Below are 20,851 nucleotides of genomic sequence, written 5' to 3'. Positions count from 1 at the left end.
CTATATACCACAAGTGGAAATTCTTATTTCCCATAAAATTCATATTGACATTCAAACATTACAAGTCCTTTCCAAACCATGGAAAGATTAAAAGAATCAACAGAACTATCATAATACAAACTAAACAAAGCATGAAATACACAGACAGTAAAATACATGAGTTTGTAAAACATAAACTTTTGTAAAAGAAACAACAATGGTTTCAAAAGAGTCAAATGTGTTCCCATTATTCCTAAGAAGATAGTCTGGTTGGTACATTAAGCCTCAATCTTTTAAATATAATTCTACATTTACGTAAGGGATTGATATAACAAATTTTTATTTATTCATCTCGAATCCGTATACTATATCTTGTTAAAGATTAGCGTTGGTAATTTAATATGGTTTAAATTTGAGTCTGCATAAAATTATACTATATCTTAATAGTCTTTAGATTTTTGCTATTAATGTAAAGTATCCTATTAATATACGAATTTATTTCCTTTTAATTCTACTATTACACTAAACATCCGAATACTATTACTACTATTAGATTAAAATAATTTCGATACAAATTTACTAACAAGGTGAGTCTTTTTATTCTATAAATTATATCCTCACCTTCTTACATCTATCGCCTAATAAGTATTATATTAATTATTTAGTCTAAACACAAAATATATATATTTCTAATTGTCATTAGTTTAGTTTTACAAAATTCGACCGTACATACGGGTTAATAATTTTCCATATCTATTTAATCATAATCATTATTATTATATTTTTTCCGTTATATATCCTTGTCGAAATTTTGATTAAGTTACGTTTAATATGATACTAATTGATAAATGCTAATCATTACTTACTAAAATTATTATTACTTTGATTATCATCTATAATTACTATTATAATATGTTAATTATCAATCTTATTATTCGTTAATACGAATTCTCTTTTATCTTTTCTTAATCTCTTTATCAATTTCATTTTATTCGTATCTCTTTCGTCTCTGCTTATCACCTGCAATCTCCGAATTGCTTTCTTCTTGACAAGCTCTACATTAGTTGGCATCAGAGCCACAATCCTAGATTCTCATCTAGGATAGATCCTTGGTATCGCTTCCGAAAATCAAAACCGCAAACTCAAATCCTATTATATTTTAAAAAAAAACAAAAAAAAGCCTAGTTTTCTTATTCTCGTTTTTGAACATAAAAGAATTTACTATGGAAGATCTTCTGCAGCTTAGATCAGAATTAATAATTTGAATTGCAGAATTTAGCAAGGAATTACATGAGATTACTTATAGGCTTTATCCGTACCCAAGAGATAGAATAAGAAAAAAAGAACTTCTTATTGCCAGAGAAGAGGGAAGATTTGGAGAAGTTTGAAGAATTTCTAATTGTTGAAGAAAAACGTGAAAAATTTATGATTGCTTTGGCTGAAGATAAACGTGAATATCCACTTACTTTGGCCAAGCTTCTCGGTAAAGAAGTTCAAAAGAATTCATCGTCTTCTACTGATGCTATTTCGGCTACGTCAGTTAACAAAGAAGAGATGGAAGTTCCTGTTCCAGAGGATGAAGATAATCATGTTACTATGCAAGAAGAAAAACTGGTCGATGAGGAAGAGGAATCACGTAACGATAAAGTTGTATCGTCATCAACTCAAGATGATTCGTCGTCGTCTAAAGGTGTTGGCGTTGTTTCAGCTACATCAATTGGTGAGGAAGAGCTCAAACAGACCAAGTAAATCATATTTATAAGGAAGGAACTCAGGTCAGCGTGGTCTTGCATGAATCACATGATTTGTCAGAGAATGGTAAGTCATCGAATCTTAGTTTAATGGCTTCTGATATATCTGTTTTATCTAGAGTTGAAAATAATCAAGTTCTTAATCATGAGAAAGCATGTATGGTGTCTTATATAAACCCTAGTAAGACTGTTGAGTTAACTCATGGAAATTCTGTTGAGTTCTACCCATCGACGAGAACAATAAATTATCTACCGTTGTTTTATTCGATCGTCTATGGATATGGTTTTCAATCTCTTGAAGATATAACGGTGGAAAATTACACCGGAAGAGTCTGTGGTAGAATATGGTCGAACTCGGAGAGGATAACAAGAGCAGAAGTTTCAGAAGTTAGTCCGATATGCTTCCGTGGAATTAATTCTATAAAAGGCTATGAAGTTGTGTTAATTACCATTGACAAACCAGGCGTTACAGTTCAAGATGAGCTGAATTGGCCCTGTGTGGAAAACCAGAACGATGCGCCGTGGATGGAAAACAATAATTTTCTACATCCGGGACATGATCATATGGATGTGCTTCATGTCGAAACAAATTCTTTAATTAAATAGTTTCAGTGCATGGGACATAGAATTGTTACCTTTGATATTCAAATTGGTGGAGACATGAAAGATTCGTTTTTCAAGTTTTTGGAGCTGTTGTTTCATGTTTTAATTCCGTTGCAAGGTAAATTTAATCTCTTGCCTACATACATGTTTAGTGCATATTCTAAGGAAAAAATTAACATGGAATTGTCCTTTATGGAACTCATGGAAGACGACCATGGTTGTTTTTATGCTATTGTTGCACACCGATTAGATAGTTCAACAAGTTTTGATATCGACAAGCCTGCCATCAACGAACTTTTGTGGTCCTGTGTAAAGACTGTGAGTTTTTGTTTCACCGGGATTCAAGGAAACCTTCCAGATCGTGCACACACTAATATTACTTGGTGTCTCCAATTCATAAAAGATGAAATCAGAAACAATCAAGCAGTTCTACTCATTTTAGCTTTGCCGGTTTACTTCGTTAATTACCGTGAGAAAGGCAAGTTACATTTGTTTTTCTTTAGTTGCAAGAACTATGGTCTTTTTTGGGAGAATGTACAGATTCCTGGAGTTCTTATAGACCTACCAAGTTTGTTAGAAAATGAAAAGATTAACTTCTCTTTTACTGGTAGGGAGTCAGTTATGGTGGACGTACAAAAATTGTTTGGTAAGCATACAAGGGTCGATAAATCCAAGTGTATCTAGTTTTGATCTCTAGGGATCCCTTGTACAGTCCATTAATGAAGTTAGTTCACTGTATACCCAAGGGTTTAAGGTTAGTGCTTTAAGAAGTGACAAAATGTTGATGATTTCTGTTGACAACAAGCTGGTTTTGGAGAATCATTGTGTTGATCAAGGGAGTGTTCATATTCGAACTGGTGGTAGCATGAAGGAATACTATCCAATATTTTTCAAGTTCTTCGAGCTCTCTTCGCCAATCCCAGTACACGCTGTGAAAATTTTACTCTTCTTCACGATTGGAATATGGTACAACTTCTTGGAGTTGTTGTGTACATATTGGAAGAAAAGGTCGAGGAGGATATCTTACTTTGTCACGGTGGAAGTATACAAACTTCTAAGGAGGCATGCAGACGTTATTAAGTCGTTGTTATCCATGAACCCATTAGAAAGTTTAATCATTGCACTAAGGGATCCATCTGATCCAGAAATGACACCGTATGATGACAAGGTTGGAAGTTTCAAGGATAATACACATGAGAAAATGATGCGTAGTATTACTCCAGTTCATAGTTCAAAATTCAAGGAATATCATCCTCTTATTTTAAAATCAGTTGTATGTGGTGCCCATGATAAAGAGTTTTCAAACGTTAATGCTGGGACTAATGGAGTTGAAGTACTTTTTGGTGAAATATCCGATGCTCAAAACAAAATGGTGAGAAATATTAATTTCCTACCTGACTTTACTTTAAATTACATTCCTCCTGATAGGCAATTCATGTTGGTTGCAGAACCAAATGATGAACTTTGGTTTGAAACTAGAGATGCTGTAAACGTTAGTTTTTATGAAGATGCTGGTTTGTTTACAAGCCATCAAATAGTTCTACTCGATTTCATATTTCGGGTTAACTTTGGAAATTACTGCGAAAGAGGTAAACAATCTCAAGGACTTTGGAGATCAACGAGCAGTGCAATAAAATAGTTCTACCGTTTACAGACCATTTATACATTAAACAGTGGTTTAGGTTATTATCTGCTCTCTTGGAAATTATGGTTAATTTTTGGCTAAAAGTTGTGAGTGCAGCAGTACGGAATTTGTCGTTGGTTGTTATTTTCCTAAAGGTGATTAATGGGAAAGAATCGTCAATGACTACCGCACCTTGCAGGCTAAGTCAGTTATTTGTTATAAAAGATAACATCCACAAGAGAGATGAAAAGTGCATCGATGCAAGCATAGATTGGCAGAGATACATGGTACTCAGCACCATTATTTTTGTTGGGTATTCCGAATCATGGTTAGTAAAGGTGGTTGAGCAAGTTAATTTTATAGAACAAAGAGAAGTACTAGATAATTATGGATACAGTATGAGTGGATTTCGACCAGTTACTACTGACGAAGAAAGGTTCAATGACATTTTCTATACTACTTTCCTTTCTACACATATTTCTACATCCCCATTTGCGATAATTTTGGATAATACTATTGATGCCAGACGATACGTAGAAGATAGAAGACTTGGTTGCTGGATTCTATTTCAAAACAGAAATGTTGATACTGAAATCAAAGAGCTATTCTTGGACCAGCGAAGGAACGAGTCAGGTGAATGCGTTTTCGAAGGCGTACCTCAGAACTTGGGAGATACACGTGATGTACTCATGGTGGATGTTGCTGGCATGGTTTACATTACCACCGCTGACGACTTGAATTTTGTGTTTGACCGCGGAAAACTTAAACACACATATCGTGATGCTTTGGACAACATTTCTTGGCTAATTTGTTTTATGATCTCTAGAGCTATGATATTTGTGTTTGATCGTGGTAAGACGGTAAATGTGGAATATACAACTTCCATGGAGAAGCGAACTCATATTCTATGATGACAAATCGAGGCCTAGAGAAATATTTGAAGAGAATGAAGTTTTTTTTATTAGCTAACTCGAGGACGAGTTTCTTTCAAGAAGGCGGGACTGATGTAGTACATCAAATGCTTCAAGACGGTATCAACTTTGCCAAGTTGCTTCCATATCAACGGCGTCAACTTTGCCAAGTTGCTTCCATAACGACTGCATCAACTTTACCAATTGTTTACTTGCTTTGCAAGTCTTTACTTTCCTAGTTTACTTAGAATTTCATTTTCTTTCTTTTAGTCGGTTCTTGTAGAACCTATATAAAGGCTAAGCCTTTTTGTTTAGAGGATACAATCTTTTATCAAACAATATTATTATCAATCTTATTATTCGTTAATACGAATTCTCTTTTTATCTTTTCTTAATCTCTTTATCAGTTTCATCTTATTCGTATCTCTTCGTCTCTTCGTATCACCTGCAATCTCCGAATTGTTCTCTTCTTTACAAGCTCTACATTACGTTTTCAAGAAAACTATGCGATTCTATGACGAAGACTATGCTGGTTAAAACGTCTACTTGCCCCTGAGTACTTCGCATTAGTTTTTCCAATATATGAACCTCCCCTTTTTTCTTTCCAATTTCGTCAAACCTCTTCCTCACTGATACAACTATACAACAAATTCAAATGAATAAATTTAATCTAATCCAATCCAACCTTTTTTTTCCCTAAGTCCATCAACCATTAAACCTAACTTAACTATACTAATTGATGATCTATTAACAACTAATTAGCTAAGGGAAGTTTTGCCATTACGTAAAATATCTGGATAGGGGGTGACTCTGATTTACTATTTAAATCCCGTTTTTTTCTTTTTCCTATATCCCCAAATTAGTTTTAGTATCCCCTAATTGCGAGTTCTTTTTAAAGTAATTCTTATAGAGTTTTTCATGTTTTTGAGTTTTCTCGGGAAGAGATTTTTCAGCCTTGTCTAATTCTTTCTCTAGTTGAAGATTTTATTGAAGCAATTCCTCGAGTTTGATCAAAAAAATAAGAATTAGATCATATGATTCATCATGATCTGGATCATGACAAGAATCTACAGATGTTTCTGCAACAAAGGCTAAATCATCTGCACAATTTTCGAAGATGTGTTGATCAGGCATGTATGAGCGTTGCTCGGTTGAAGCCACCAAGCGTTGGTATATCAAGGTTGGTTGTCATATTTTAGTATCAAAACTCATAAGTCTCTTGATTGGATTACTAGAGTCAACTTCGTTAGATTAAAATAGGAAGTCTAGGCATGTTGATACATACAAGTATTATTCTGAAGACCTGAAGATTCCGAAGACGTATCGACAACAACGATAACATCATACTTACGCTTGAGGTTAGTAATACATGATGACTTGTTTCCATTTCTATATCAGAAGCTTTGAAGTCTTTTTTGATTGAAAACATAACATGCGGAGTTATATATGTGAAACTCTAGTATAATACACTTGATCATCATATTGTGATCAATGTGTCAAGGAACAATATATCGATAGTGATAAGTGCTTTATATTGAATTACGAAGTATAGTGCTTATCTTTTGGACTTCGTAATTGCGACATTAACATAATCTTTGTAACTCGTTACTAGATTGTGTAGTGAACATATGTTTAATTTCATACCTAGAAAACTATGTTTAATTACATAAGTTTAAGGAAGTAGACATGTGAACTTATTTCGTAGTCGAAAGGAAATCAAAAGGATTGATGGTCCGGCTTTCATTGAAGATCTTAAGTATAGACCGATCCTAACCTATATAGGGAATCAAGATAGAACCGATCCTAGCTTATGTTGGGAGTCAAGGTAGAACCGATTCCTATGAGAGTCAAGGTAGAACCGATCTTAACTTACTTTAGGTATCATGGTAGAACTGGTCCCCGCCAATGGAGAAATGTGTATTATGCATTAGAATCTCGAGATAGGTTTTTGCCATTAACTCATGCTTTTCAGTTCCTTATCTGTAATCGATGAAGCCTTGGCAATCCGGACTGGACTACCCTTGCAGGTACTCACAGAACTGTTTATTTTTCTGCTCATGTGCAGGCATTTAATAACACTTGATTTTCAGAAGGGTTTTAACTCTCTTGGAGGCGTAGAAGCTTGGGTTGAAAAGGAGATGGAAGAACTCAGAAAAATTCGTTCAAGTCCTTTTTATCATTTTCTACCCGACAAACTCTCCGTGCAAAATTCCCTCGCCGAGAATTGATGTATTCCAAATGATATTGGCGGTGCTTCCGTGAAAATGTAAAGGTATATATCATGTGAACCTTCATATCGATAACAAAAATTGTTTTGTGAATCTCAGAAAAATTTGTTCGACCCCATAGCATGTAAGTCCCGGCTTCGTCCCTGCAAAGAGTATCTCTATCTTAATAGCCTCGAAAGCTGCCCCTAGAGAGAGTAGAGGTGTAGGTGTAGGCGTAGGCTCAAGCGTATGATTTAAGGGCGTCCCTTTAGAACTATACATTAGTGCAGTCGATTAGGAAAATTGATTAACTTTCTCTTGTTAATGTTCAGCTGATTTTCCTACAGGTCCAGAAAGAGCATGTATAATAACTTTATGATCTGGTTTAGTTGATTCAACTTAGAATTTTGACTGTCGTAATAAGCTGAATTCCTGTTCAGTAGGACTATTTTTATTTCATTTCTTCTGTTTTCTCTGTTTTGCTTTTCCCCCTCTCTTTGATGTATCGGTATTCTAGTTTCGATCCATTCTTCTTCACTAATAATCATTTCTGCACTACATAAAAGGAATCTCTTGCAGAAGGATTTAAACATTGTTTCAAAGAAAAAGCATGACATTCTCTACTCTCTAAGAGATACACGTACCACGGAATTCCCTGAGTAGTAAATACAACGGAAGAAATTGGATGAGCCAGAAAAACAATACAAAAGGAATCGTGTATTGTAGCTCCTAACAAAATGATCAGTAAAGAATGAAGGAATACCCGACTTTCGTCATTCTCAATTTGAGGTGATAAACGAATCTTGATTTACTTGGCCCATGCAACAGCATCAATCTCAGCCTGAGCACTTCTGTATAACTCTAGCCTCTTTGCAAGAGAAACTCTACGCTCCATAACAGCTGGATCCTCATTTAACAATGATGCCAATGCCTTAGACTGCAAAACAGAAAAAAATTCAGATAGAAGGTGCAGAGTCGATCCCTAATATTCTTCAACCTTTCCAAACACAAACCAGGATTACCTCTTTTTTACCCAACTCGGTGAAGAAATGGTCGAGAAGGGAGCGCTTAGCCTCACGTACTTGACAATGAACGATAGACTTTGGAATGGAGTTTCGCAGACCCGCACAAACCATATTGACATAAGACAGGACATTTGTTCCTATAGTTAAAATGAGTTGAAACCATGATTACAGTTCGGACAAATAGTAAAACTAGCCAAGGGAGATAAGAATCAGCATTTCTGTGAGGGCCTAAAGAAAAGGCTCATTCTCCCACCCAAACTAAAATGAAATTATTGGCTCGTCCTAAAAGTGTTTAAATGCTTAACAACCAAGTTTTTCCTACCCAGTTAAGAAGTGAGAGAACAAAAGCATCTACAGTGGGATACCTGTTCTGGAAACTGGAACCATTACTCCATTTGGTTCCGAAGACAACCAGTCGGTGTGGTTGGTTTTATTCACCAATCTTACAGTTCAGTGAATAAAAGTGCAATCACAGAACATTATATGAGTGTAGATTCGGAATCCCAATTACATAAACTAAATAAAATCGAGCTTGAACAGATACTAACCTACTCGCCTGAGATATGAACCGTTGTATCTATCAAAAATTGAATGTGTTGGATTTCCACCCTTCTCGATATCTTGAGGAAGCTTCCGGAAAAATTCAACAGTTAGATAACAGCATTCCATATCAACCAGCTTAAGGGTAGCTTTCTTGCTCTCATCCCTCATCCTATCCAATGATTCACAAGCTGCACTTCCAACCTCCATCCTAAGACTGGGGTATTGCTTTAGCTCCTGTATATGAGAACATGGAATCAAACAGAATACTCTCTTATTATCTTCTGATAAACCATGCTTCCAATCCGGAGAGGCTACATTTCCTTCATGAATTGTACTCTCACGTGACAAAAAGGTAATTTCATCCATCACTCTAAGCAGAATACATCAAAATGCAACAAATTAATAAGTTTGTGGATCTTCAAGTTATTGGCAAGGATACACTTACCACAGTCTCATCCACAGATTTATGGACCAGCTCCTTAAGTATTGAATGAACCTGGAATCATGGCAAAATAAATTCTTAATCATTATAACCTTAGTACTCTATCATAGAGCAGCCTTGCAACGTAAACTATCATAAATAGCACACGGTGAAATTTGTTTGGTATTAAATGTCAGCTACATATAAGTACTAAGCTAAAGAAAGGATTCATTATTGATGGTCATATCTATTATGAATTATGAGACTAGAACACCCTTGCCTTTGAAGGTAGAAATATTAACACTTCTATTTGAACCATGTTTATGCGTACCGCGTCAACAGCTGTCTCAGCAGGACCTTTAATACAGACTAAAGAAGATTCAATAAGTCGACGATATCCTTGTTCTGGGGCTATCAAATGAGGCTGGTAACCATCTGCTTCAGTAATTAGCTTTCTCACATTATCCATTGACAGATACTTATCAAATTGCAATCTTTTCAGCGCTGCGGGGAACTGATTATCAAAAACGTTGTAGACTTTATCACCACCAGGACGGCTGCAGTTAGTAGTAGAGTGTAAAATAAGTTTGCAAGGGACCTTAAACCTAATAAGTGTTTCAGAACATATTAAATCACATGGACTCCAATTATACATACACGCCATCAAGATGTTCTTTGTAAATTTGATCAAAAACGCGACAGATCTCCATGATCAAGTACAGCTTCCCCTGAATGGAATAGCAAACCAAATGATCAAGCAGCATGTTACAATATCAATAATAAACATAAGTGAACAGGTCAGCATAAAACAACAATAAGTCTCATTATTACAGATTCACACTCTAAGCTTCTTCCTAGGAACAACACCTATATAAGATATGTGAAGATATTAACGAGGTCGCGAAGAATGAAACATCCTGAAATAACTACAACTAAGTATGACTTACTCCGGCATCAGCAGCAATAGGTTTTCCAAGACGGCCCAGTTCCGACTCTAGATCCGCAATACTTTTATTAATAAGTGACTGAATTCCTGGAATTCGAGATTTGATTACCGTTTCCAGGTGCTGCAAAAAGTATTTAGTATTCACTGTTAAGTAAGATTTAGTTGTACAGGCTGATTCTAGGATCAAACTCTTAAAAAGTTACAGTAACGTTTAGATCATTCGCGTTTCTGTTCTTAGTCCACCCAGACACAAGTTACCAGAGATGAAAAGTAAACTTCACCTTTGAGAGCACCTTCCCTAGATGTTCAGAACCCATTCTGTCTGCTAGATGCTTGTACTCTGGAGAATTCATAAAATACTCCTTCTCTCTACGCCGAGCAGCAATCATGTCAACACTCTTATTAATATCAGCTTGGGATCGATTAACAACACCAATCCATGGGAATTGTAGACGGTAAGCTTTTCCTTCTAATATCTGAACCCGCAAAAAGTTTAGTCACAGGCCATCAAGCTCATGGAAATACGTCCATATAAGGCATAAAGCCATAAGAAACTAACATAGAAACAAAAATATATTTGATCTTAACTTCCATGCTTAAACTAAAACAAAAATGTTTAAGAAGACATAAAATGTCCTCACGCCCATGTACTGTAATGTTTGTGTTGGCAATAAGCATACTTACATCAACTGCATCAGTACCCTTGTCCATAAGATCAATCTTTGTCAAAACACCAAATGTTCTCTCCCCTGAAACACGGACAAATGAAAGAAGCTGCTATTGTAAAACACATCCCGATATTCTTAAATCTTGCTGCAAAAGGTCCATTTGGAAGAAAAAAAAACCTCACTTATTTACAAAGATACAGTGAGACTTGTGAAAATGGTACTTGAGGGGTAATCAGAGTCACCGTTGTGCTGACCAAAGGTGAAAAGACAGTAGTTATGAAATCTAACCTTTAGGGTCTACTTCCCGAGAGATCTTAATTGCATCGGACGTAGCAAGATCTTGATTGGCTGGCGAAATTGCCAGTATAATACAGTTGGGCTGCACAAAATACCGCAATGTACCAAATGAAGGAGGGTAAAATGCTGCCAAGCTATGTTTCCTGCAAACGTTCTTAGAAGATTCCATTCAAAAAAGAGAAGAGAGAGTAACCTTTTCAATGTAGGAGCGAACCATGTTCTCAATGTCCATGACAGTGCTCTCAGGTTGACCCTCTAGAATTTCCCATTAATTTGTCAGTAACTTGGTATCCATTATAAAGCGAAACAGGATAAGCATCCACTACAGATAACAAGAAACTTTACGACAGTTGAAATATCTAAGAAATAAATGCAACTCACCGACTGCTACTTTTGTAAGTCCTGGAAGATCAATCAACGTCAAATTTACAACTGCCAAGGTTTAATCAATCATCAGAAGTCATAATCAGACATGAATGTCAAAATGAAAGAGTTACTCGGATCTGAACCAATATTGAATAAATTGAATAAATAAAAGTATATACAGATTAATATTGATGTCAGATCAAAATTTGTTGTCACACACCAGGGATTCTACATATAAATTTACAGTGTTGTTTTTACAAACATGGGGGAGATAAATCTTGCAAGTTCTTTCGTAGCTGCATACTAAGTCAACAAAATTTAGAGAAAGAAGTCTCGTATATAGGGGAAACAAGAAAACCAAGAATAGGATTCCCTTCAGTTGGAGCTTGTCCTTGGATATATTCTCATAAAGGCTGGAAGCAAATCAAGATAGACTACTAGTGCATCTTGTCTCAACAAAAATGGAACATGAGGTGTAAATGGTTAACCGTGGAAGCTCATAGCAGGAGTGGTGATATGGAACATTATTCAATCAACAACAACACAAAGGGAGTGAAGCTAGTGCACAAGCAGATGAGAACCAATACTGCATCCACATGCTTTTTCAGATATAGTGTAGATACTTTCTAACAATGTACATGTGAGGATGTTTCAAGATTGACGTCCAACAAATACCAGTGTCATGATAAAATCAACTACATCAATTTCCAAATCTTTTGAAAAGATGAACATGTAATCGATAGTTTCAGTACACTCACTCCTTCAGTGAGTGGCCAAAGAAGCAAAATGCTATTCACATTTTTTTTCCTCTCTCTCTCTCTCTCTCTCTCTCTCTCTGAATATGATAATACGACGTTAAATGAAAGAATGTCAAAAACATGAGCCTTTCTGGGTCATATATACACATGGATATATGACCCAGGAAGTTATCTATGAATCCGACTATTTCTTAGCCAAAACCCTGTAAACCCGAATGCACATGCAAAAAAGATCTGATACTCCATCCCCAGTTATAGTAGGGATACATGTGAATTTTGTAAAGTCATCTTACCATTCGGAGAATAGATACTGAGATGAATTGGAACGGTGGAGATGGCTTTGGAGCGTCCTGTCTCTCTATCTGTTTCATCCGTGATCTCCTGTCTCAGAGCAGCTACGTAAATATAACAGATAAGCATGTTAGATGAAAATTTATCAAATTGGGTCAGTTGTACAAATTTTACTTACATTTCAGAGAATCAAACGTTTAAGGGGCACACCTTTATATACCAACCAGCAGAATTCGTAGAATAATGACCAGAAAATAATTAAAATCATGAAGACCGGAAAATAATAGTTACCGAAATCAGTAAATTTCTTTCTTGGAAGGTGAAGGAATTCTCCATACTCTTTTCCTTCGTCAATCTGATGTAGTTGCAAGACAAGTGGACGCCGAGTCACAATGCCTGCACACACACGTTGAACACAAAAATCAGTCAGTATTTGTAAGATAAAATGCAAGGTGTAATGCATGTTTGCCCTAGATTACCAGATCCACGAGGCAAGAAATCTTTTCCAACAATACTCTCCAACACCGAGGATTTCCCTGAGCTCTGTTGCGAACAGAAACAAGCGAATTTTAGAGTTCAATTAAGAGCGCACACAAATTCCTCAATGTAAAAATACGAAAAGAAAAACAAGGAAACAGATTGCGCGAAGCATCAATAAAGAACCAATATACAAGACCTACAAATCGTTTCATCTTCTTCCGACTTCAGAAATAGAAATACAAAAAGAAACTGAAAGAGATTACGCGAGAGAAATCTTACCTGACCACCAACAACAGCAATGGCAGGTAAAGAATCCCATAGAGTAGGCAAAGAACTTTCTTCACCATGATCACCTAAAGCAGTACAAGCTCTTTGCAACTTGTTTATCAATGAAATCAAACTCTCCATTTGCCTTTTCTATTTCTAATTAATTTTTTTCTTTTGTTGAAGAAGAAAAATGACGAATAAGAAAAATTCTAACTGATTAACGAACTTGTTAGAATATTTAGTTCCGAAATGTTTTCTTGTGTTTTTGTGGCCGAATGAACCGGGCTACCCACTAGCTTTCTCTTTCTCCTGTGTGTGTAGAATCAGGCTTGTCAATGTCTCTCGCACTCGGAGTTTTGGCTACAAAGCTATTTTCTTTTTTTCTTGGCGGTAAAGCACTTTTCTTCCATGCTTACAGTGCCAGTTTACGCCTTGTATTTTTATAGGGATCGCCATACACATTTATCTGTGGGAACTAATAAAAAGGTTTGCAAAGCAATTTTGATTTTTCTGTTTGACGTTAGCCTAACAGATCTCAAGTAAAGGGTGCATAATGCGTACATGAATCCAGTATCACAAGTCACGTTAGAAACACTTCACCAGAAACAACCACTTCCAAGATAAATTAATACAATAACATAATGTACATCTGTCTCTTACAAAAGCTTGTTACCACCCATGATATTTACCACAAAACCGATTAACCGGCCTAAGTTATTACGTGTTAGTTTTGATTGGACAACGAGGATTAGCTACAAATACAATCAAAACTCAAAGAGAAGCGACACTGGAAATGGCGCAGAAGAGAAAGAAAAAGACTAATTTTATTAACAGGACATTTAGATGAATAAACCAACTAAGAACACTGTATAACCATCAACGGCCAACTAACAGACCCCAAATAATAGGTTAAAAGATTGGTGTAGAAAAGAATAATTATAATTATATATATATGAATAAGCTAGACTATATATATATATATAAGCTAAAGAGAGATATTTATATAGAAGGATGTGTCAAAGCTCAAAATCTGATCTAATCTGTCGTATCTGGAGGTCCATAGCCCCAAGGGTTCTTGCTAGCCCAGTTCCATTGATCCCGACACATCTCATCAACCCCATATTTCGCCCTACAAACCCATATCGTAATATTAGTTATGAAACAATGTGATGGTGACACTGAAATTCTTGTTATACAAGAGGAACATGCAAGGAATAAGGGACGGGTCACTGGGACTCCAATGACCACAGTCAGCATCAGGTAATATTTACGCGAAAACATGAACATACATGACCCAGGGGAAGAGTGGGGCAAAATGTTGGGGATACCAGTCAAGTGACTAACTTAGAGGTGCAACTATGGTGCAAGGTTTAAGCCTTAGAGGTCCAGTGGAGATATCTAGGAACTCTGGATCAAATAACATAATCCCATAGCAAAGAAGGCACTTGGAGGGAAGTGGGCCCTTTGTTTAAAAAAAAATATCATTAATAGCCTTTAAAAGTGTAGGTTTTAGCTGTTAACATTTTGTGGGGCAAAAAGGGTAAATATCACTAAATTACTATGTCTACTACTTACTAGATTACTATGACTTGTCTTGTATTTTGGCAACAACTTCTCAAAGGCACCTAAAAGAAATAGGCACCTACTTTCATTCCATGACACAAATATGAACCCAATAAGGTCCGGCTATGCCACTGCCAACATTCTACACACACTGCGAGGCTAAGCTGGTAAGCCCACCAAGAGGTATGGTAGTTAGGTGGATAAAATTTTGATTCCTTAACACTATTGTTGCCACTTTCATCTTAATCCATTTCATCACTTTACTTATTCTTCACCTCCCCGTGAAAAGCTCTATACCTATATGATGCATTAGCAGTTTTTTCAGTGTTTTTAAGAGGTCAGTGTAACACTTACTCCCATCTCAGCTCGCCCTTTGCCTTATCTGTTGATCCATAAACGACCTCAGCATCACCCGGTCTTCTTGGTGCAATTACCAAAGGAATTTTCTGACAGAGGCAAAAATATCAAATCAGAACCGCAGACTCCGGGAAGTTAATTTGCAAGGAGAAAAAATAAAAACTAAATGAAGCCGATGCTGCAGGAGGTTCGCCAAATACCTTTCCAGAGGCCTTCTCAAAGGCAGAAACCATCTCCAAGACTGAAGTTCCTTTCCCAGTTCCTAAGTTATAGACTTCACAACCTGAAAGTAATACATTTGGATTTATCAACACCAAGTCACTTCCTACTTTGCAGTCAAAATCTTTAGACTTTTTGCACGATTTAGAACACGTGTCAGTACTTAACGTGAACATAAGTACATACATAGATAGCCAGAGCGAGAGCGAGAGAGTACAAACCTGTGTTACTGTCCTCTAGCTTGTTCAATGCAGCGATGTGTCCATCTGACAGATCCATAACATGAATGTAATCACGTACCTGAGAGGAAATAATGAGCATCAAGAAAACAACTGCATGATCTATTAAAATGTAAAATCCTGAAGACAACAGACATACCCCAGTTCCATCCTTTGTCGAATAATCATTCCCATATACAGTTAATGCAGGTCGCCTGCCTACAGCAACTTGTTGTACGAAGGGCATAAGATTATTTGGAACTCCACGAGGATCTTCACCTATATTGCCACTTGGGTGAGCTCCAACTGGGTTGAAATATCTAAGTAATATGATATTCCAGTCAGAGTCTGCGCGGTACACATCACGACATATCTCTTCAATGAATAGCTACAAAAGATCAAAACACCAGTTAATTACCGCATAGCATATACGAATCAAACCAAACATGCGACCAGTTGATTACCGAATAGCATATAAGACCACCCACCAGTTTATTATCTCAAAACATGAGATTAGTTTAGAGAAAAAATATGAACAAGAAACATAACAAATTTTCGATAGTGACCGACAAAGACCAAAATTGTGGGCCTGATCTCCAACAATTTATAGGGTTTCAGCACCGGGTGACTCACAAGTTATAAGTGTTAGACGTACCTTTGTTCGTCCATAAGGATTTGCTGCACATAATGGAAACTCTTCAGTACAAGGTACTTCCTTTGGCCATCCATAAACAGTAGCAGACGAAGAGAAAACAAGCTGAAATATGTTCAATGGAAAAAATTTAGTTTGAGTTCAAGATACAATACTAGGCAGCATTCGAAAAACACAGTCACGGATGATTTCCGTTTAGCATTGACAAAATTTCTTCCTGCAAGCACATGTACACTTTCTGATAATAAAGGAGCTCCTCTTAATGAACCGACCAAAGCATACATAAAGAAGCTCTCCATAATGTCAGGGAGGAAGAGTAACGACATTGGTGGAGCCTCTGTTTTATAAGATAGAATTCCCTTAACAGCTCCACGAAATAAAAGGGCTCAAGTGCGGCACATTCTACCAGATTATAACAGTGACTTGTATGACTAGCAGAATTGCAAGTACGGATGGTCATGATTTTCTTTTGTTTGCTGATAGCAAATAAATAGAAAGTACGAGATCAATACCTTTTTGCACCCATGAGCACCCATGACTTCCAGAAGATTTACTGTGCCTATGATGTTGTTATTGTAGTAAAGCAACGGTTTCTGGACACTTTCCCCAACAGCTTTTAGTCCAGCAAAGTGAATTACAGCATCAAAACTGATAGCAGATAATTAGTGAAATAAAATGGTTAAGGTTACATGGAGCACAAAATACAGGACAATGCCCAAAAGATACGTTTACTTTTAATAAAGGCTACACTTATGTCACCGAGTTTCGTATAATGAATGTGGAAGAAGAATTTTAAAGACACTAATAACAACCAAAATGTTAACGAAGATGGAAAGGTATGCAATTATTGGTTGGATAGCGAAGCATGTGCAGCAAACCTAATACTGGGAAATATTTTGAAGGTAAGAATTGCTAAACCTAAATGAAGAAACATAATGCAGAACGCGGACTGATCAGAGTCAAAACATCCTAGCTTAAATGAGTACGAACGAAGTGAACCTCTACAGGAACTTACTTGTTTGAGGCAAAAAGTCTCTCTAGAGCTGGCTTGTCCCGAAGATCAATCTGCATAAGAAAGCAAATAAAACTTACTAATATCACAAATTCAAAAACATAAAGACAGCCAAGTATTCCATATTTAAACAAGCAAGGCCACACGAGTATAAGCAGGAATTAGAGTGACCACATCTGATTTGACCATGAACTAGGAAAAAAGTGAAATTCACAACCAAATAACAAATCATTTCCCTTGTATCCCACTCCAAATGTAGAATTGAAAAAAGGAATAGAAAATAAAGATTGTAGGCTAAATTCTTAATAAGGGTTTGCTCCTTGTTGTCCCACTAGCAGCCATCATCCATAATATTGGGAAAAAGAGATGTAACATGCTCTGGAATTTGGGACATTATGTGGGCCTTCATTGCAAACAATTATACAGGTAACAGGTGACAGATGTTCACTCTATTGAAATCCAGCAACTTTCTTGTCCCTTCCAAATTATATTTCCCCATTTTGCTTCACCAAATACTTGTTCTCCAAATTAATGTACTATGTCTATGTAGTATTATGGTAGGACCCTCTTTAGAGTTTATTTTTTTAAGAAGAATAGAGAAGAAGAAAGAAAAAAGAGAAGGGTATTCATGATGGTTGCAAGAACTATAACCGACGATTTCTTGTCGACTGAGTAGGGGGTAACCCTTAGTACAGATCTGGATGTAATGATACGAAGAGAGTATAATTTCAGGAATTAAATATGTTAATTTTTTTTCAAAATTTTACACAATTTAGACTGACATTTTGTAGCAGAATAATGACCTTCCGAATTTCATAACAGATTAATCAGGGAGCGAATTCCACATGATCTCAATTTTTCAAAATATGATTACTACACTAAACAGCCAAAAACCTAATCATTTCTTAATAACCCTCAGAATTTTCCTATTTGACGATCTCAATTTGACATAATCAAACTTTCTGTAGGAAAACAAAACAAATTAAATATACACAAATAAAATAAAACCTAATAAGATAAAAATAAAACCCAAATTAGGTAGTGTTACCTGATGAAAATCCAAATTGGAGCCGAATTCAGCAGCTAATTCCGTGACTCTATTAATTGCAATTTGAGAAGCATTATCAAGATTATCAATAACAGTAGTTTTAAATCCACTGAGTAATAATTGAAGAACAGTATGACTACCGATGTAACCAGCACCGCCAGTTACTAATATGTTCTTCGACATGACCGACAAAAATAAAAATAAGAAGAATCTGTAAACTGGAAACTGAAACCTAAGACTTGCTCAGAGAGAAAGACAGAGCTTATTTTCAGAGAGAGAGAAATATAGTTCAAGTTTATTTATAGATGAAAACGGAATCACGCTGGAGGAGGCGACAAGAGCCTAGAAAGGAACAAGAGAAAGAAGCATTTTATTGTTTCCGTTTCTATTTCGACACGATTTTGATGACACGTTTCCACCGTAATATTTTTCCGCAGCTAACGTATATTGAATAACCTCCTGGTTGCATCGTTTTTTATTTAGTTGCATTTGACTTTGTTTATATCTGGTGAACGTCGAGACCCCACTTGCGTTAGCGATTGTACACGTAAACCACGTGTATTCATCCGTTCCAGTGAAAATGATATTTCCAGCCAACTGTGCTTGATAGGAGTTAATTCCATGGAAACATTTATCTCTTCATGAAAATAACGTGTTTTCCGTCGTTTGGTCAAAAATATGTTTCCATGGAATTGTACAAAAAGCGTGGCCTAAAGTATGTTTTAAACTTAATTCCATGGAAGGTCTTTCCTTACTTCGCCCATGAAACTGATTCCATGGAATCACTTTCCATGAAATTGTTTCCTTTCTCTGTTATCAAACACATGTGAAAATGAGAAAGTAAAAGTATCATTTTTCTTTAAATGGAAATAGTGCTAACCAAATAGGAGTATTTTAGACCCATATTGTGGTTGTATGGGTATAATGTTCAGCTTTCACAAGAGCCTATACGTCTTGAAATAGCAGAAAATCTATCATGTTACACAACTATATTTATTAACTTTGGAAGGTGATGCGTGAAGTGGAACACAAATTGGGCCAAGCAAGGAAAATTAATTAACTTCCTAATTGAGTTAGTTTCGATAGATAACGACATCGATTTTCTTCCCTAAAAACCTCAACCTCATACTCACTTTAATCTTCTAATTAATTCAGTGTAGGAGTGTACTAATTGAACTTCTCCGCGGTCCAAGACAGATCTTTGATCTTTCATTTTGGGGTTGAGATTTATTGGTTAGTGGAGTTTTCTTTCATCGTCATTTCGGTTTTTTCTATTTTATTATTTTGATTATGGGAAGAATTAAAGCAAGATAAAACCCTATTGATAAGAGGGTTTACCAATCTTCGGGATCTGTGGGAGAAGGGAACAAGGAAAAACATATGGAGGATTCACTTGAGCAAGCGAGGAAATCGTGGACAAGTGAAGACAAAGAAAAATGTATTGACGAGGAAGATTTCTCGATATCTGATAATGAAGACACAGCTAGAAAGCTGGTGCTTCTGGATAGGAAAACTTTAGCCTTTTTTATCCACATGTGACAGCATGGATTGAAATATCTTAGAAATGGCCTCTGAAAATGGTAAATTTAAGAACTAAGTAGTCTGAAAAAAATAGGTAAGGAAGTTTATCTTGGTCAAGTTCAAAACAACTCTGAAGGAGAATTTCTGGGTTTCTCAAGATCTAGAAGAAGAGGTGAAGAAAAATCTTTCGACATCTGACTTCCGAGTGGGGATCAAAGTCATTGTTGCTCTCTCCAAGAAAAAGTGTCCGATAACTTTATCCCAAAGAAAAAGCCACAAGAAATAATAGGCAGTTTGAATTTCTTGATGACTATCCTGGTCGAATTTTTGGGAAATCAACATGAAAATATTGACATTATGAAAATATACAAGAATGTTGGATGGGGAAAGATTTCAGTTCTGATAAAGCAAAAATCAGGTATGAACGGATACCTTACTATTAAAGCAATCAATGATATTACTACCGATGTCTACCTTGAGGATCAAGAATGGATGGAGCTTCTAAAGGCAATCCAGGAATGGAAGGGAATGGTTATATTGCCAGAAACCAATTTGGTGATCATATGGGTGCAGGTTCAGGTGGTCTGGGGATTGCCACAAATTACTTGGCAGAAGTGATGGCTTTAATCTTTCTGCCTTGAAATTTTTTTGGCCTTTTGTAAGTTGTAAATTGAAATTTTTTAGTAATAAAATTTCATGATTAAGCAAAAAAAAAAAGGATTAAGAATGGATGAGCTATAACAATCATTCATATGGCTCACTAAAGGAATTATAATAAAGGGAAGTAAATGTTAAGAAAATTTCATGCAATCTATGGCTAAAATCAGCATGGGAAGAATGTACACCAATGGGAGGAGTCGAGTGTGGGAAATAAAAACCATAACAGTAAGATATTTCCAATATAAAAGGTGAGTCAGAGGAGATATGGTTAAAAATTAGAGGTTTCCCTTTGTAACGGTGGAACTTAGGATATTTCCAATATAAAAGGTGAGTCAGAGGAGATATGGTTAAAAATTAGAGGTTTCCCTTTGTAACGGTGGAACTTAGCCAATTTCACTTCCATAAGATTACACGGTGAAGGTGTAAGAAAATTCCATGTGTGTTTACATGATGAACTATGGCAT

At 36.1% G+C, this 20,851-nt stretch overlaps 2 protein-coding genes across 4 annotated transcripts; both read right to left on the bottom strand.

Moving 5' to 3' along the window:
- Positions 1 to 6,634: 6,634 nt before the first annotated feature.
- On the bottom strand, positions 6,635 to 13,350 carry LOC113299210 (dynamin-related protein 5A-like). 3 transcript variants are annotated; one of them, XM_026548193.1, is made up of 17 exons: positions 13,150 to 13,350; positions 12,870 to 12,933; positions 12,682 to 12,786; positions 12,393 to 12,494; positions 11,357 to 11,407; positions 11,169 to 11,230; positions 10,967 to 11,057; positions 10,695 to 10,759; positions 10,292 to 10,486; positions 10,012 to 10,131; positions 9,722 to 9,792; positions 9,345 to 9,621; positions 9,089 to 9,139; positions 8,649 to 8,877; positions 8,098 to 8,237; positions 7,839 to 8,012; positions 6,635 to 7,730 (listed from the first exon to the last, which is right to left on the bottom strand). In XM_026548193.1, exons 1-16 carry the CDS (start codon positions 13,276 to 13,278, stop codon positions 7,884 to 7,886), a joined length of 1,881 nt encoding a protein of 626 aa, XP_026403978.1. In that variant the 5' UTR covers positions 13,279 to 13,350; the 3' UTR covers positions 6,635 to 7,730; positions 7,839 to 7,883. The 3 variants fall into 3 exon arrangements, with proteins under 3 accessions (XP_026403978.1, XP_026403977.1, XP_026403979.1); XM_026548192.1 differs by having other exon boundaries at positions 7,685 to 8,012; XM_026548194.1 differs by having other exon boundaries at positions 7,685 to 8,012; positions 9,396 to 9,621; positions 13,150 to 13,348.
- Positions 13,351 to 13,750: 400 nt separating this feature from the next.
- On the bottom strand, positions 13,751 to 18,627 carry LOC113299209 (UDP-glucose 4-epimerase GEPI48-like). Its single transcript, XM_026548191.1, has 9 exons — positions 18,207 to 18,627; positions 17,162 to 17,211; positions 16,659 to 16,794; positions 16,150 to 16,251; positions 15,655 to 15,882; positions 15,498 to 15,576; positions 15,258 to 15,340; positions 15,055 to 15,146; positions 13,751 to 14,266 (listed from the first exon to the last, which is right to left on the bottom strand). The coding sequence occupies exons 1-9, from the start codon at positions 18,387 to 18,389 to the stop codon at positions 14,173 to 14,175; spliced, it is 1,047 nt and encodes a 348-aa protein (XP_026403976.1). The 5' UTR covers positions 18,390 to 18,627; the 3' UTR covers positions 13,751 to 14,172.
- Between the last annotated feature and the right edge of the window lie 2,224 nt (positions 18,628 to 20,851).

The sequence above is a fragment of the Papaver somniferum genome, chromosome 7 (genome assembly GCF_003573695.1).
Source record: "Papaver somniferum cultivar HN1 chromosome 7, ASM357369v1, whole genome shotgun sequence".
In the NCBI taxonomy this organism is placed as follows: Eukaryota; Viridiplantae; Streptophyta; class Magnoliopsida; order Ranunculales; family Papaveraceae; genus Papaver; species Papaver somniferum.
The sequence above is the reverse complement of the archived record's forward strand: the minus strand, read 5'-3'. Positions and strand labels throughout refer to the sequence as shown.

Excerpts from the sequence above, each read along its gene's own strand:
- LOC113299210 (XM_026548193.1), bottom strand. The coding sequence starts at position 13,278 with ATGGAGAGTTTGATTTCATTGATAAACAAGTTGCAAAGAGCTTGTACT. Across the intron at positions 10,132-10,291 it reads TAGGGAAGGTGCTCTCAAAG|CACCTGGAAACGGTAATCAA; the intron begins GTGAAGTTTACT and ends TACTTTTTGCAG. Across the intron at positions 9,622-9,721 it reads AAAGAACATCTTGATGGCGT|CCGTCCTGGTGGTGATAAAG; the intron begins GTATGTATAATT and ends TACTAACTGCAG.
- LOC113299209 (XM_026548191.1), bottom strand. The coding sequence starts at position 18,389 with ATGTCGAAGAACATATTAGTAACTGGCGGTGCTGGTTACATCGGTAGT. Across the intron at positions 16,795-17,161 it reads AGACTTTTTGCCTCAAACAA|TTTTGATGCTGTAATTCACT; the intron begins GTAAGTTCCTGT and ends ATCTGCTATCAG. Across the intron at positions 16,252-16,658 it reads GTGCTCATGGGTGCAAAAAG|CTTGTTTTCTCTTCGTCTGC; the intron begins GTATTGATCTCG and ends AACATATTTCAG.